Source organism: Fundulus heteroclitus, chromosome 9, assembly GCF_011125445.2.
Source record: "Fundulus heteroclitus isolate FHET01 chromosome 9, MU-UCD_Fhet_4.1, whole genome shotgun sequence".
NCBI lineage: Eukaryota > Metazoa > Chordata > Actinopteri > Cyprinodontiformes > Fundulidae > Fundulus > Fundulus heteroclitus.
This window is the reverse complement of record NC_046369.1, coordinates 32,889,207-32,901,583: the sequence shown is the minus strand read 5'-3', so window position 1 is coordinate 32,901,583 and position 12,377 is coordinate 32,889,207. Positions and strand designations below refer to the sequence as shown.

The following is a 12,377-nucleotide window of genomic DNA, read 5'->3' as shown; positions in this document are numbered from 1 at the left end:
TAACTGGTTATCATGTAACATGTCAACCAAAACAATCTGAAGCAACTCTTTACCTCTCCACTGAGTTAACAACTACACGTGAAAGGACATTTAACATTCATTAAAGGGGGAAACATTAACATGGGAGATAACACTAACAACAGGTTGCCACATATGTCACAAATGGACTTTGTGCTGGCCACGGATTTATTACAACTAAAGAAAAAAAACACAACCTAATCCACTTATCGATGCAAAGGGCAATAATCAAGAATGCTGAAGCCATAGTGATTAAACTGATTAAAAATTATTATCTCTGAGAAGCCAAAAGCAAAGTTGTCCCAGTTCATTGTTTTGAGGTCATCTGAATCTAAGAGGGAAGTGGAAAGTTTCCACCAGGACAATTTGTCTGAGTAAGGTATAAGACCATGAGTAGCAAGCAAGATGCTTTATGGTCCAACATGTGTTGTTGTTCACCATCTTCTTGAAACAGGGTTGAGTTCTCCAACATTGTTCCTTCCACCAGGCCCGCCGTATTAAGACAATGTGGTGCCCCTGGGCACTATACCTCAAAGCCCCCCCACCCCCCTCCCCCCCCCCTTACCCGTGCTGTCCTCTGGTCAAAAACATCAGACATAATCGAGGGAATTTCTGTAATGTAATTTACTATTTACTAACTTACACAACTACATGTAGGCATATGAGCAGTGAGCAATATTCAAATATCTCATTTTAAAATGTTGAAATCAAAAAAATCTCGATTTATTTATCATTTATTATTATTGTGACATCAGTGTTCACAAAACGAATAATGCATGGTCTTTCAACAATTTCAAGTAAATAATATAACAATTTATGAAAAATTTATTTTTAAAGCATGTGTCATATGGTGCCCCCCCCATGGTTGGTGCCCCCGGGCACTGGCCCACTGGCCCTTATGGATAATCCGGCCCTGCTTCCACTGCCACCGATGACAGTCACATCTTGTTCAGAACACGTTGCTGCTCAGGCCATCAGGAAAGGAAAGGAGGGGGGGGGGGGGGGGGGGGGGGTTCTTGTCAGCAACAGAGTTTTGAAAGTCCTGAAGGTTCCTCACTTTGAATTCCTAATTGGGTAAAATTCGTGGATGAAGATGCTTAAGGCTTAAACACACACCAGACACGTGGCAAACAAAAAATAACTCAACTTAGTGTAGTATATGATGCGAGTAAACATTTAGCGACACCGCGGTCCCAACAGGGCGATCCTTGTTGGTTCCTGGTTCTGTCTGTCACTGGTTAAACACAGAGCAGCCCCTCCCTCCTTTCCCTCAGACGAAGAGAAGGAGAGGGGTCATCACAAGGGACTGATTAGCCAATGAGGAGCTTTTGTTGGTGCAACTACGGCAATGAGTGGAGGGGGGAGGAAATAGAATATAACAAAATTTGTTGTATGACGTTTGAGGCACAAAGCTTGTCCAAATGCAGAGCATCAGTTTGGAATGCCTGACTGTAGGATCACTTAAAAACTTATAAAATCCAAATGGACAGCCAAAGCTGGCAGGAAATAAAGGGGTGGGATGTTTTACATTTGGAACTGTCTCTACAATCATTTAGCATTGTGTTTTACTTTGATTACACCACTGTACATTATTTATTTGTTGCTGCTTTGTTGTCACTCAGCTACTTTTTGCTTACTTCCACATGAATTCCTTCTCTCGTTTTTCCCTGAAAATGAAAAATAAACAAGGATGGTAAAATTTGATCAAATATTACCGTCAAACCTTAATTACTAACACTTTCTTTTTTCTTCTTTTGATGGATTTGTAGGAATAATGACACAGTTCTGCATTTATTTCATCCCCCACGCTGCAGGGAGGGTCTGCTGTCTCCCAGTGTGGAGGCTATTAGCTGCAGGAAGGACCCAAAATCAACTGTGGCCACTCTCCTGTGGGTTGCCATGTGTTTTCCAGCCCCTATGAGGTTGGGCAGTGTCGCAACTAAAAGGAAATAACATGTCTTCTTCATGACAGATTATGGCCTAAATACATCCGAATGCAAACAAACAAACTTAATCTGCTTTCTGTTGAAAATTGGCCCGAACGTATCACAAGCTGCGGAAATGACTGGGTGAGACACGGTCCCACGTCTCCACACGTTAAAAGTTGTCTTTTATCTTTGACTGAGACCTGAAAAACGTACTGCATCTCAGCTGTGAGGTGTTTTCAGATGTGATGATTTATGCAGCACGTTGTCATTTTGTCCCTTTTGTCACAGAGTATTTTAAGAACATCAGTTTTAAAAGAGATCCATACGTCACACCGACTGTTTCAATAGACAGGATCCTTTAGCGCAGCGCGACAGTGTAATTGTAGAGAGATTTTTCTTGGTGGCTGTTATAAACAGACAAACACATCATTTAACAGTGGCTTTTAAAGAGGAAAAAGTTGTGTTAGAGCCATTAATAGAAAATATTTAAGTTATTTGTATGATGGTTTGCTTTTCATTTTTATCATATTCAGTTAAAAGATTTGTTCAGGCCATTTTATTGTGAAGTTTAGTTTTACTTTGAAAGGCTTGCTTCCCGTCGAGCCGTATATTGTATTATAAAAAACTATGGATGGATTATCTAGCCACGGAGCAATACAGTTTTACCGTGTAAACTGTGGATGACTTGGAAAAGGAAGAACTTCCTTTTTTAGAGATAAAGAATTTTTTTGTTAAAATTCCCAGTTTGCACACGTCCTTTACTTCCCGTGTCTAAGGAATGACACTGAAATTTGGATCTCTTGACATAACAAGTCCCTTTTTAAAATAAAGTATAATAATTAAAGGCTACCATTTTGTAGAATATTCTTGTATTTTACTTTTACTTGTTCCCATGTTCTAGTGGGTCCTGTGGAGGCTCTGATATAAAAGAACAAAGTAAATATGAAATTATTAAAGTGCAAAAATTCATACTGTAGAAAGTGATAGAAACATCTAACATGGAAAATATTTACGCATTCATTTGTCTGCTACTTTTTGCCAGCCCTCTCTCCTGGCTTTAATAGATTTTGAGGTGTTTTAATTAATGACTCAAATTCGGCATAACCTTCCATTAAAAGCTCGTGTTCTGCTTGGGAGAAAAACTGTGGGCGTTCTTTGGCCATGCTGAACAGCCAATAGCAGCGTTGCTGATCATTGTTTCTACTATCGATACATTTCCCCTTTTAAACAAACGCATGAACGCGCAGTTGTCTCAGATAACTCAATCCAGCCATACTAATCGTAAACAACAGGTGTGTTCGAAGAACCCAATTAGCCGAATCATGGATAGCCGGATGAAATCATCTTGGATGTGTCATTTGATCTCGGATGTTTTAAGCAACGTACAAAGAACGGGCCCTGGTTTTCTACAATGCTTGTCTCCCTGCTCCAGCAAAACCTAATTTAAATGGTTGTGCTTCCTAACCCTAACCCTAACCCAACAGGGAAACACTGAAACATGCGGCACTTCAGGGCCAGGGTTGGGAGCCACGGTTTTATAAGCATAGGCTGCATATGAATGACAGTCCTAAGTATATATGAATATAAATATATGAATATTCCCAATTATTAACCATTGGGAGGAGTTTTATGTCACAGCAAGAAAACAGTTTACATGAACCACATTTTAAGGATGATTCCAGAATTTATTTCAATATTGTCCAAAATACTTGTCCACGGATCTCCAAAGTGAGGCCTGTGGGCCGTTTGTGACCCTTGGATTTATTTTCTTATTCTTTCAAGAGATGATCAATTAGATTGCTTTTTTTTTTTTTTTACATTTCAAGAGATGGTGCAACATCTGAGGGCCAGCACAGGTTGTTGATGCAGATGGACACTTTTTAAAAAAGTGTTTTTTAAAGTGGGATTTGGATTGATAAGTCTTCTTAAAATAATAACGGTTAGGTCCAACACTATTTGTCGTTTGTTAATCATGTTTTTTATTTTAATCTCATTGTGAAAAGGGCCACAATCGTTCAGCAACGTGGTCGCATCCATTCATTAAACTTAGAAATACAATAAACACAGACTGCTGTCTACGACGTCACATCGTCTTCTGTGCCTCCTGGTCAGTGCAGGGCCATGTGCTCTTCACACTGAGGTCTGATGGTGATTGCATTAAATCATAGCATGAACAACCTTGTACAAGAAACAGATCTCAGCAAAAAAAAGAAAAGAAAAAAGAAATCACAAAGGGAATGTTGAACATTAAGACCTGTGGTGTCAAGTTGGAGATTTATCTAAAGCAGGTAGGATAATACCTTCTTATAACCTCTTAACAGAACCCCAACTTCAAAAAACAAAACAGCAAATTTTTAGAGTTGACCTATTATGAGAAATTCACTTTTTACACGTTTTTGTACTTGCATTTGGGTCTCAGCTGCTTTTAGAAACAGTCTAAGTGCTAAAAACCCATCCAGCTGTTTTTTTGGCAATAAGTAAACGTTTTGTTGGTGTCTGAAAAACAACCCGTTTCAAAAACCTCCTGATTATTACGTCACAATCAGTGGGCAATGCCCCTCGCCTAACACCAGGGGTTGTTAGGTGTTCTAGGCAGCTGAGAAGATATAACAGGATTGTTTTACTCTGCAGAAATGTGGCTTTCATCGTAGCTCTGGAACGCTCTCTAAGCTAGCCCTGCAGAAATAAGCTGCTTACTCACCTTTGCTGCATCTCTGCTGGCCGTACATTTCAGGTAAGCTGTAGTCGTTGTGTCATGTCAACGTGTACTGGCGACGCTACACGCTGTCCGGAGAGGTGGAGGAAGAAATGCAATTTTACGCTCGTTATGGGAATATCTGGGAAGATGCCAACAGCGGGAACAGTCCATCAGTCATGTCAAGTAAATGTTCTTTATGTCAGAACTTATTTAGCAAATGTTTCCATCTCCCGTTTTCCACGTTGTCTCTGTTTTTTTTTTTTTTTTGCGAAATTCAAAAACCATCTCAAACGAGTGTGAAAACGTTTTTGTGAAATTGAGGTAGTTATTTTTAGTTTTGCTGTTTCCATTAACCTTTTCTAAAATGCACATTAAAAAAACATTGATGGAAACACGGCTAATGAGTTGGGGGGTGTGGCCTGCTACAACGTATTTGCATAAAAGTGAAAGAGCCCTAAAAAGATTATTCTGAAAGTTTAAAATAGACAAAACTGAGGAGGTAAAAAATCTCATTAATTGAGGATACCTTTTTGCAAAAATAGTCCACAGAACTATGCTAATCCGTTTAAAGGGAAACATAACAGAGCACCTTTAAGACACGGTTAGATCCAAAGACTTGTAAAGAAACATCAATTGGTTTGGAAAGTTGGAGGAGTTCCTCTAACAGGAGATATTATCATATTATTACTCTTTACAGATAAAAAGCTTTTTCTCTGCTTTTTCAGATCCGAATGGTTGAAAACATCTGGCCAATCTTCAATCAGGTCATTTTATGGGAACATTGAACAGCTCCTACCAAAGTAGCAATAGCTATTTTCCACCACTGCAGTAAATCATATGTGATCTTGATCTGTGTGGATGATGGCACTAATCTTACAAGAACATAAAAGACGAGTTTGGGAGAGCTCAACAGCTCGTCCGCCCTCAGCTGTACCACCACTTATCTCACTTTGGTCTTATTTACTGCGCAAAAATGCCGACATCTCAGCAAGACTATCATCCAATTTGTTGACTTGAGGGAAAATATCCAACATTATGCTTTGTATCATGTGGATCAATCATCTGAGTTGCTTTTATTGTTCTGGCAGTGCTTTATTACAGAAGGGTTTGATGACTAAGCAGGTCAGATTAGATAGGCCTGGACAAACTGTGTGTATTATGCAAGTTATCTGCAGAGAGGAGTATACATTACAGGAAGGGAGCTAAAGGCAAAGAGCATGGATTTGATATATAACGGGTTGAATAGCTTTCCCAAATATGTAGTCTACAGGAATGTTCTTGAGCAATTATAATAATAGGTAAAATTTCTACGTCTGTCGCAAAAAGCCCCTCAGGGTCACAGCAGTTCCAGGCAGTAATCCACTCTGTGTTTTTAAATGAGCTGTGCTCGACTGACGTGAAGTCAAGAGGAGCTTTTGTTTTTCACCCGCCTGCCTCCTCCAGAGAGGTGCAACAAGCTACTGGACCAGTGTGTGTGTGTGTGTGTGTGTGTGTGTGTGTGTGTGTGTGTGTGTTTGTGTGCATGCATGCCTTGCAACAATCACCCCCAGTAAGGCGGGCCTCTCTCCATACTCACATGCCTGCTTTCATCCTACGCAGGTTACACCAGCGGGGCCACGAGTCAACCTGACTTACTGATACCCTTTCTCACATGGAGGCTGTCAGAAACCCACACCTTGACATGTCAACGCCGCTTCCCCCAGGCCTGCGCTGTGGTAACAGTGATCAGACACTGGCTGATGATGACAGTCCGTGATAACGCAGCAGAAATATAGTTAACTATCTGATAAGAATCTGTCCATGACCTTCAGCCCTATCCACCCAGAGGAGCAACAAAAGATGTCACATGTAACGTTTATTTACATATAAAGACTACTCTCTAAAGCTACTCTCTCTCCGTGGTGATGAAACATTTCTTTATATTTTAACCACATGACGGCCCGTCCTGCAGTGATCATCAGAGGTAGGTTCATGTTCTCGGTTCAACACAAGCATCTTTCGACTTTTTTGTTGTTTTTAAAGAAAAATACGATACATAATTGTGTTAACATTTTGTTTTGATGAATAAACTTTAAAATCAGATGTTTGAAGTAATCCATCTACATATTAATTCTTACTTTTCCTTATTCCTATTTTATCATATATTTAAGGAGGGATTTACTTGTGACACTTATCAAAAGCTGGCTGATATGGGGGGGGGGGGGGGGGGGGGGGTGCGGGAAAGGGCCACAGGTCGGAGTATATTATATTAGATTTTTTTGTGATGTTGGTTTTCATCACTTATCTGAGCTTTAGAATCTAAACTTTTTATAATTTAGATTTCCACGTTGAATGTGTCACCACCACGATGTGTTTCCAAGGAACATCATCTATCCATGTAATTTTCTCATGCTTATTCTTGGTTAACTCATTATTTCTTTTTGTTTGTTTGTTTTCTATAGTGTCTTGATATTATCTTATGGAAAGCTCTCGCTGATCTCGTTGTGTATGAAATATACAAAATTATTGTATATAGAAAACAGCAATTGTTTTGCGATATACTACATCTCTACCAGCTTTGCTCATCTGGAGAATTATATTATGCTCATTCCTGCTTGCAAAATGGCTCCTTTAGTCACACTGAAGGGAGAGACCCTGTGAACCTCAGTTTTCATGTTTGCCACAAATTATCCTATTGATTCAGGCCCGAACTTTGACTAGGCCGCTTTAGGATGTGAAACAGGCTTTGATTTAAACCATTACATTGTAGATCTAGCTGTATGTTTCTGGTTGAGCTACAGGGTGAGCCATCATGACAGTCTCAAGTCTTTTGCAGCTTTTAACTGTCCTCTGGGGCCATTCACCTTCCTGTCAAATATGAACAACTTTGACCGGCCCTGTTGAATTAAAGCATCCTGACAGCACGGTGCTGCCATGTGCACGACCATGTGTTTGCAGCTGACCAATGGACCGAACACATGGACTTAACAGTGCTCCATGAAATGTTCAAAGCTTGGGTTTATCTCTGCTTTAAACTTCTCTATGGTTTTCTGTCTGCTGTGTTTGTTGGTCTTCAAGATGCAATTTGTTTACTAATGTTCTCTGACAGAACATCTAGATTTATGCCATCAGATAGATCAATGAAATACATTGAAGTTTGTAGTTTTAGGGTAAAAAAAAAAATAAACCCATGAGGGTTCACAGGATACAAATGCGTTTGAAAGACATTGTAAATTTGATGTACTTCATAAATAAACTGGATCCATGGAAGCCTCGTCTTGCTTCTTACTGGGCTCAAATAATCTTTAATCTTACCAACCAGGTTGGTGCCAGACACTACAGCAGGCCAGACCAGGTCTTCAACAAACAACACCTTGATAGGTCAGGTGAACAGAAGAAGACCACAGGAATCAAACAGCCACGCCAAACTAAAAAGAGATAACGTTAAAGTATGTGGCACAAATTCTGACATTCATCAGTGTGCTTGCTGCTATTGTCTTTTTGGAGTTTATTCAGACGGCGGTTCTGAGACTGGCAACTGTCGTGCTGAAGGAAGGTTTCGGTCTTTAACATATAAGACTACGTTGTGCAGAAAGATTCTTGAATCACAAGTTTTTGTTTCTGCAACCAAAAGGATGTAGGCCCATCATGAGATTTCTTCAGCGTGGAACCCCTGATTATCCATCCCTCGGCTGTCTCCATTTGGCAGCTCAGACGTCTTCTGCAGTGTTGTTACTGTCCAGGGACCATTGAGGGGGTCCGGGGTTTGCTCTGGGGACTGCAGCGAATACGTGTAGCAGAGGAAGATCGCCCCACTTACAATCATTAGGATGGAAGAAAAGATGCCAATTCCAATTGCCGCTCCGACGCTCTGCCGGACAGGAGCAGCAGGGAGGTTGAACTCCGGAGGAAAGTCTATGGTGTTGTTCTTCAGAACAGAGCTCATGTTCCACAGCAGAGGCACCAAGGAGAACGCTGCTGTGACCAAATACAGAGCCCCAGCCAGCACAAAACCCATCCTCATGTTCCTGCGGTGTTCCACCGAGAAGTAGGCCATCCTCACGGCCACCGCAGCGCCGATGTTCCCCAACAGGCCAGAGATCACCGCCAGCATCATCAGGACCTGAGCCAAGGGGATCTCGGGCGGGAGGAAGCTGTCCGAGATGCTGATGCTCCGACAGTTCTCAGTCTCTGGAAGGACGTGGCTGTAAAAGCACGCCCTCCAGATTCCCACCCAGGCCACGCCCGAGTTGATGACGGACACGTCGTCCACGTACCAGAGCCGCCACTCGTTGATGCCGATTGTCGTCAGGATGAAGAGCCATGCCAGGAACCCGAAGACAAGTCCCAGGAACTGCAGGTGTGCCGTGTGAGCCAGGTAAATCATTCCTGCGCTGGGTGGCTGCTGATGCTCAAAAAGACTAGAGGCCGCAGACTCCCATTATTGGTGCTAAACAGAAAACACAGTATGCAATGTTTTAAAATCTCACATATACATTTACTCTTCTGCCGCGCAAAAGTCTTCATGCCCCTCGAACTGTTCCACATTTTGTCAGGTTAGAACCATAATCTTCAATGTATTTTGGGGGGATTTTTCTGTCATAAACCAACATAAAGTAGTGCTTGATTGCCAAGTAAAAGAAAAGGGAGAGAAGAGTGTGATGCTCATTTCAGTCCGCCTGAGTCTATACTTTGTAGAATCATCCTTTACTGGAATTACAGCTGCAGGTCTTTGGGGTAGTCTCCACCAGTTTGCATATCTAGTCATATTTTTGGTCATTCTTCTTTGCAAAAAAGCTCAGTCCATCTAAAGTATCTGTGAACAGCAACTTTTCAGTTTTACCACAATTTGATAGGTTAGGTATGGACTTTGACAAGGCCATTCTAACTTAAGAATGTGGTTTGGTTTGATCTAATCCAATCTATTGTATTTCTGGCTGCATTTCAAAGCCACTGTCCTGCTGCGAGGGGAGTGTCCAACACGTTTCCTCTATAACTTTATTAAGCTCTATCTATCTACCTTTTCACCCAAGTCAGCTTCTCCGACTTGGGTGAAAAAAGCTGAGGTGGGTATTTCACTATGGGCGTTGTCAGAGTTAGAAATATTTTTAATTAAATCCCACTTTTAACTTTTCAACAAGGTTCTTTCTGACCTATCTGATGTGTTCCTTGGTCTCTGTGATGCTGGTTTTTCACTAATGTTCTCTATGATATGTCTGAGGTCTTCACAGAGCAGCAGGATTTACACCAATTAAATTACTCACCATTAGTTCGGGGCTTCAAGAGTAAAACAGTAATATAAATGCACGGCACACTTTAAATTTTGAAAACAAAGTGTGGTAATTTTTCATTTTGTGTTGGTTTATGAAGACATGCTGTTCTTTGAAAGACTAATCTGTTTGGGCTTTTTTCTGGTTACAGTTAAATGTTTCAGACCATGTAGCATTTTCATGTTTGACCACCTAACCTGAGTCATTAAAACAGGACATTTTAAAATACAGTTTTCTTTTACGAAGGGAAAAGGCTATCAAAACCATCCAGGCCCTGGGTGAAAAAGAAATACCCGCCCCACCACCCCACCCTGTTAAATAAGGAGTTAACTTTGAATCACCACTTTTTGGAATGCTCAGTTTCACTAACCACTCCCATGCTTCACTGCCAGATTTGAAGAATCAAGAAATGACTTAAATAGAACCTGTTTGACAACATGAAGTAGTCTAAAATATCCCAAAAAGCAACACATAATGCCCTGACCTAAAGAAATGTGGGAATAGACCAGATAAACCCCAGGAGGTCACAGATCTATTCTGTCTTGCTATGGCTAACTTTCATTCCTCTCAGTTTCAGGGCATCTGTCAAGCTGTCCATCACCACAGTAAACAAGAAGGGGCCCAGAAATGATCCTTAATGCCTTCCTACTTCCACCTTGAACTCCTCTTTCACACCTACAGCACACCTCACCACTGTCTTACAGCTCTCATACATGTCCTACACCACTAACATACTTCCCTGCTTCTCCAGACTTCCTCAAACAATACCACAGCTCCTCTTTCTGCACTCTGTCATACGCTTTCTCTAGATCTACAAAAACACAATACAGCTCCCTCTGACCCTCTCTGTACTTCTCCATCAACATTCTCAAAGAAAATACCACATCTTTAGGACTTTTTCTTGGCATGAAAACACAATGCTGGTCATAGATGCTCACTTCTGGCCTCAGTCCAGCTTTCCACTACTCTTTCCCATAACTTCATTGTGTGACGCATTGACATTATTCCTCTGTAGTTGCTACAACTCTGCACATTATTGAGAATTGGTCTTTGTTCTCTCTCATTTTAAGTGTTCATCAACTCTTCAAAGCACTCCTTCAATCTTCCCATCACACTTGTTGCACCTGTCAGTAGACGTCCCTATTGATCCCTAACCAGCCTAACCTGCTGGACATCCTTCCCATCTCTTTCTGTGCCTCGCCAGCCTGTATAAATCCTTCTCTCCCTCCTTACTGTCCAACCTGTCATTCAGGTCATTGTATGCTCTTTGTCTGGCCTTAGCTACCTCTATGTTTACTTTATGCTGCATCGCTTTGTACTCCCGGTGACTCTCTTCAATCCTCAGTGTCCAACTTGTTCTGCTTAGCTCATCGCTTTCTAAAAACACACTCCTATACGTCCTTATTCCACCACCAAGTTTCCCTGTCAACTTTCCTTCCAGAAGACACACCAAGTACTCTCCTACCTGCCTCCCTGGTAGCATTAGCTGTAGTTTTCCATCTTCCTCTCTGTCAGTCATTCTGCACACCACCAACCACATCCATGTAGTCACTGAATTCCTTCAGGTTACCTCGTCTGCACAAGATGTAATCCACCTGTGTGCTCTTACCACTGCATCATGTCAGCCAACTCTCTAGTGTCTCCTGTCATAGTTCCTAATACTCTCTGTCCTAGACTCTTGCCTTTCCTCATCTCTCTCTATGTTGTCCTCTTCTTCTTTGCTAACCAACACTGTCCAATTTCTACTGGTACCCGTTCTGTCACCAGTACCAGTGGTGGTCGGTTGTAAACCGCGCCCCAACCGATCCGGTATGAGGATCCTGTTATTGCTTCGCATGGTAAATTTGGCTAAAGTTTTACGGCGTTGCCAGATGCAACCCTCTGCATTTATCTGGGCTTGGAAGCGGCTCAAAATAACTCACAAGACACTCTACCCCCTTTGACGCTGCGTTCAGTTAAAGTCAGAGTTAATGATTTAAAAATAAGAAAGAGAGTGGGCAAAAATGGCTTCAATGGTAGAAATAACATCAACACAAAGACCCATACAACATTTACTGTAAGAAAAATCAGACTCCCCTGGAAATGTAGGAAAATGTATTTCTTGACCAGTCAGACAAATGTGGAATTTCTTGGAAGGTGTGTATTGCGTAAAACTTAACAGAATTTCAGAAAAAGCTCATATACAAAGTCAAAACATGGTGCTGTAGGTCTTGAAGTGGTTTAGTCAAAGTCCAGATTAAATTTTTTTTCGCATGACTGTAAATCGGCAGTAAATCGGCAGTCTCAGAGATTTCAATAGCACTTGATGGTAGTTATTGCTGCTGAGGGCGGCAAATCCAGTTATTAGGTTTAACAAGAAATTACTTTTTCCCCTCACTGGCCAAATTAGTTTGGATAACCTTTTGTATAAAAAAAATTAATAATTTGAAATTTGCATTTAGATTTATTCAGGTTGCTGCGTCTTTGTCTGATATCAAACTTTGT

General features: G+C 41.2%; 1 protein-coding gene across 2 annotated transcripts; it reads right to left on the bottom strand.

The window, feature by feature from the left end:
- Positions 1-7,899: 7,899 nt before the first annotated feature.
- On the bottom strand, positions 7,900-11,581 carry cldn34a (claudin 34a). 2 transcript variants are annotated; one of them, XM_021315743.2, is made up of 2 exons: positions 11,503-11,581; positions 7,900-9,073 (listed from the first exon to the last, which is right to left on the bottom strand). In XM_021315743.2, the coding sequence occupies exon 2, from the start codon at positions 9,008-9,010 to the stop codon at positions 8,270-8,272; it is 741 nt and encodes a 246-aa protein (XP_021171418.2). In that variant the 5' UTR covers positions 9,011-9,073; positions 11,503-11,581; the 3' UTR covers positions 7,900-8,269. The 2 variants fall into 2 exon arrangements, with proteins under 2 accessions (XP_021171418.2, XP_012716563.2); XM_012861109.3 differs by lacking the exon at positions 11,503-11,581 and adding an exon at positions 11,359-11,463.
- Between the last annotated feature and the right edge of the window lie 796 nt (positions 11,582-12,377).